Genomic DNA, 3791 nt, shown 5'->3' on the forward strand with positions numbered 1-3791 from the left:
CCTGGGCAAGTGGATGTGGCCTAGAACCACAGAGATCCTTGAAACTATCCTCCCTCCCTTCTTTGTAGATGGGAAAATGAAGCCCAGGAGGAAAGGACTTAACCCAGACCTTTTTAGTTCTCAATTGAAGAGGAGAAAGGGAGCTGAAAAGGGGTGGGGGTTGGGGGTGTGAGAAGAAAATGTAGTAAGCAGAAAGGATGGAGAGAAGAGGAGGGAATTGCATTCTTGAGCAGAGCCCGACTTCAGCCATATTCAGTTCAAAGCCAAGAATGGATTTTGGGGTTCCAGGTGCAAATGGATAGGCTCAAGATCACCTCCTCCAGGAAGCCTTCCCTGTACTGATTTTTGTCTCTTCCAAACTATCCTGTCTTGTCTATATTAGGCATTTCAACCATTGAATCTATTCAGTTTAGAACATTATGGTAAGCTTACAAGTTGTTCTTCAACTTGTGTGTCATTTTTTTAAACCAGAACTGCTGATGGTCATGGGATGAGGGATGGGGTTAAGGGTGGAGCAGGGGGCAGAGGGCAGGGGGATCAGGAATGCAATGATCCAGAATAAGTAGGGAGCAGGAGGCAGGGCTCAGTGTGAGCTTCAGTGACTGGCTTTGAATTTGAATCACTTCACTCCTTAGCCATGGCCCACAGGTCACTTAGCCCTAAATGGCCACACTAATGCTGGTCACAGCTTTCGCTGAATTCTGGAGACTGCACTAGACAAGCGATTCCCCTGAGCTAACATTATATAGGCAGTGAATACCTTCCCTTCTCCAGTCCCCAAGTTTCTTCCCCTGTATGTGTGTGTGTGTTGGAGGGTGGAGAGGGTGGTGAAAGTCATATCCCTCGTGAATATTTCTAGCATGTACACTCACGGACTCCAGGATAAAATCACTCCCTCATCCCCAGACCCACAAATGGGGACTGGGGCATGCAGACAGAGCTGCAGAGGGAAGCTTACCCAACAGGAGGGAACCAGCTCCAGGTTTCCTGCCAGCTGCACAGGGTGCTCAGGGGCTTCCTTTCCCAGCAGAGCTCCATGGGGACTCATCTTGTCCCTGGCGCTGCCTCATTCACCTCTTGGCAGGTTTGAGACCACATGGCTGCCCCACCCCAGCACACCTGAGGCCCTCCTTCCCTGGGTAGGAGGGAGTTTATCTGACCAGAATGAGGGTCATCTGTCCAGAGCTAGGCAGAGTAGGTCCCTGAGGGTAAGGGAAGCAGCAAGGTGCTGGTCAAAGTCTGGCAGCTTGGCCAGCTGGGTGACTCCCACTCAACTCTTTGAAGAGCAAATGAGGCCTCCTGGGGAATTGGGGGGCAGGGGTAGGCCATAACAGCCTTGGGCCTGGAGCTGTAAGGCCTCAGCGGCCACATCCCTCCCAGCACCTAACTCACCTCTCTAAGAGATCTTGAAGGTTTAAGGACAACCTCCCACAGGCAGAGCTGTTTCAGAGGGAAACTTTGGGCTGGAAATTCCCAGTGATGAAATTTCTGAAAACATGAACTTAAAAATTCCTCGCCTGTAGCTCTGGGAGCCATCCTGGGGGTTCCTTCACCCTAGGCCCTGGAGCTTCCTCCCATACAGAGAGGAGCGGGAGAGGGAGAAAGAGGAGGGAGTTTGCGGTGCGGCCCTCCCCCATTCCATCCTGGCATTTACCTCTTCCAAACAATCACACTTTTGTTTCATGGAAATGATTCCATTCCCCAGGAACCTTTTAAATGACGCTTTCAAGGATGGTTTTTTTTTTTTTTTTCCATTTAAAACACCTTTTTTTTTTTTTTCACCCTGGAGGGGAAAATAAGAGAAGAAAAAGCTAATAAAGCAATCACCCAACTCCGAGCACCAGCCTCCACGCCTGTGGATTCCGATTGTGGCTTTGGCACCAACAGGCTGGGGGATTTCATTAAGGAGAAGTAGAGGGAAACAGAGCAGTCAGCGGCTTGCCTAGCGCCCTCTGCCCTCTGTCCCTAAACCTGTCTCTGAGTCTCTCTTCTTTTGTTCCCTCCCTTCCTACCTCCCTCTCCCCGTCTCCCACCCTCCTCTCTGACTCTTTCTGGTCCCAATTCCGTCTGGAGCTCCAAGTCTGCACTTTCCCAGCCCCAGGCATCCTTCTGCCTTGGGGCCAACAGCAGATCTTTTCCCTCCTCCTCTCTTTGCTCTGCTTTTAAATTCATTATGCCTTTTATTGCTTCCTATTGCATACACAATTTCTATTGCCCTGGAGACTGGAATAGTGCAGGCAGGGGAAAGGCACACGATGTGGATTTCATTAACTTTACTGCCCGGTTCACCTCCCAGTGGGGGTGGGGTGCTGGCTTGGCTGGGGAACTGGGCACTTCTTTGCTCAGGGCTCTTCGCCTCAGTGCCTGACCTTCCCTGTGGGTGTCCGCTTCCCATCTTGTGTTGCCGCCCCTTCTGCAGCTTCCTCTCTTCTCCCTGGCCCATTTCACAGGTATGGAAACAGAGGTTCCAGAAGGCCGTGCTTGGACTGCTACTAACAAAGTGGTGAGAGGTGGGAATGGTGAGAACAGATTAGACCGGGACTGCTAGCCCTCTCCCAGGCTGATGCTCCAGTCCCTCTGCTTTGGGACCCCAGTGTCACCCCTCCTCTTCCCTTCCTATGCTGCATCAAATACAGAGGATAAAAACAGGTCAGCTCCTCTTCTCCAATGAGGCAGTTTTATGGGCTTTAAAAAAACACTCCAATTGTTCCCTCAATTACCCTTAGCGATTGAATATATTAATCTCTCCTCTAACTGAGTGAGACTCTGCTGCTACCCCTCCCCCAGCCACCATTGCTCCTCCACTGCCACGTGCCACGGAGTGACTTCCAGACCCCTCCCTCCCCCCACCCTCCTGGCCTCCAGCCCTAAGCAGGTCAGCCGGGGTCTAGGCAGCATGATTTTGCTGCACTTAACACAACACACACACACACACACACACACACACACACACACACACACACGGTGGACAGCTGCTTTACATTTCTCTATCAATTTTCATTGATTTTCTCCTTTGCCGCTATTTGGAAGAGCCTTTTCCTTGAGTAAACTCAATCACAGAGGCAAAAGGGAGCAGGAGGGGGACTGCGGGTGGCTCCTCCTTCTGTTCCTGTGACAACTGCCTCCAGCTTAAACACACTCTGCCCCAGGCAGCTGAGCCCCGTTAAAAGCTACCTGAGGTTTCCCTTTGTAACTCCATTTTCTTTTATTTCAGGAGAACAAAGACACTGTCAAGGCGTTCCAGAGTGGCTGTCACCCATGCAGGGAGGGGTACATAATCATCACCATGGCAGAGGGCTGAGGCGGGGCTGGCTGGTGCTGGCCCCAGGGAGGGCAGGGTGGGGGACATGACCAGCCCCCTCAGAGAGAGAAAGGCCATAGCTAAATGTACCACAATTACCCTGCAGGCCTCCTGCTGTCCCCTCTTCTTCTTTGGTGGCACTGAAAGACTTTCTGCCTGCAGGGGCCTCTGAAGGAGAGGTAGGAGGTCCCTGGGCATAGTAGAAGTTGGCCGGCGGGGTGGCGAGGGGCGGTGGGGGGGGGTCCTACTATTTCTATCCTTGCCCAAGCCTGTCCCTTCAACACACCCTGCCTGATTTCCAAGTCTTCTACATATGCCTTTAGAGTCCTATCAGGGTCGGTGCCTGGAGCTCAGCAGATCAGATATAGGAGAATCTTGGGGTTCAGTCAGCTTACAGTGAAAGGCAGGTGCACTGGAGTCAGATGGGCCTGGGTTCAGATCAGTCTCTGTGCAGGTTGCATGACTTCCCTCAGCCTCCATTTCCCCATCT

The 3791-nt window shown here is 52.0% G+C and overlaps 1 protein-coding gene across 2 annotated transcripts in view; it reads right to left on the reverse strand.

Moving 5' to 3' along the window:
• Positions 1-1551, reverse strand: part of STRA6 (stimulated by retinoic acid 6) — a 44918-nt gene extending 43367 nt beyond the window's left edge. The window contains exon 1 of one of the 2 annotated variants that reach the window (XM_023524357.1): positions 1393-1551. In XM_023524357.1, coding sequence (XP_023380125.1) covers positions 1393-1536 — 144 coding nt within the window. In that variant the 5' untranslated portion in view covers positions 1537-1551. Of the gene's footprint in view, positions 1-958; positions 1347-1392 lie in introns of those variants that run through there. The other variant, XM_023524359.1, reaches the window with a different exon arrangement.
• Between the last annotated feature and the right edge of the window lie 2240 nt (positions 1552-3791).

This window comes from Pteropus vampyrus, unplaced genomic scaffold (genome assembly GCF_000151845.1).
Source record: "Pteropus vampyrus isolate Shadow unplaced genomic scaffold, Pvam_2.0 Scaffold462, whole genome shotgun sequence".
NCBI lineage: Eukaryota > Metazoa > Chordata > Mammalia > Chiroptera > Pteropodidae > Pteropus > Pteropus vampyrus.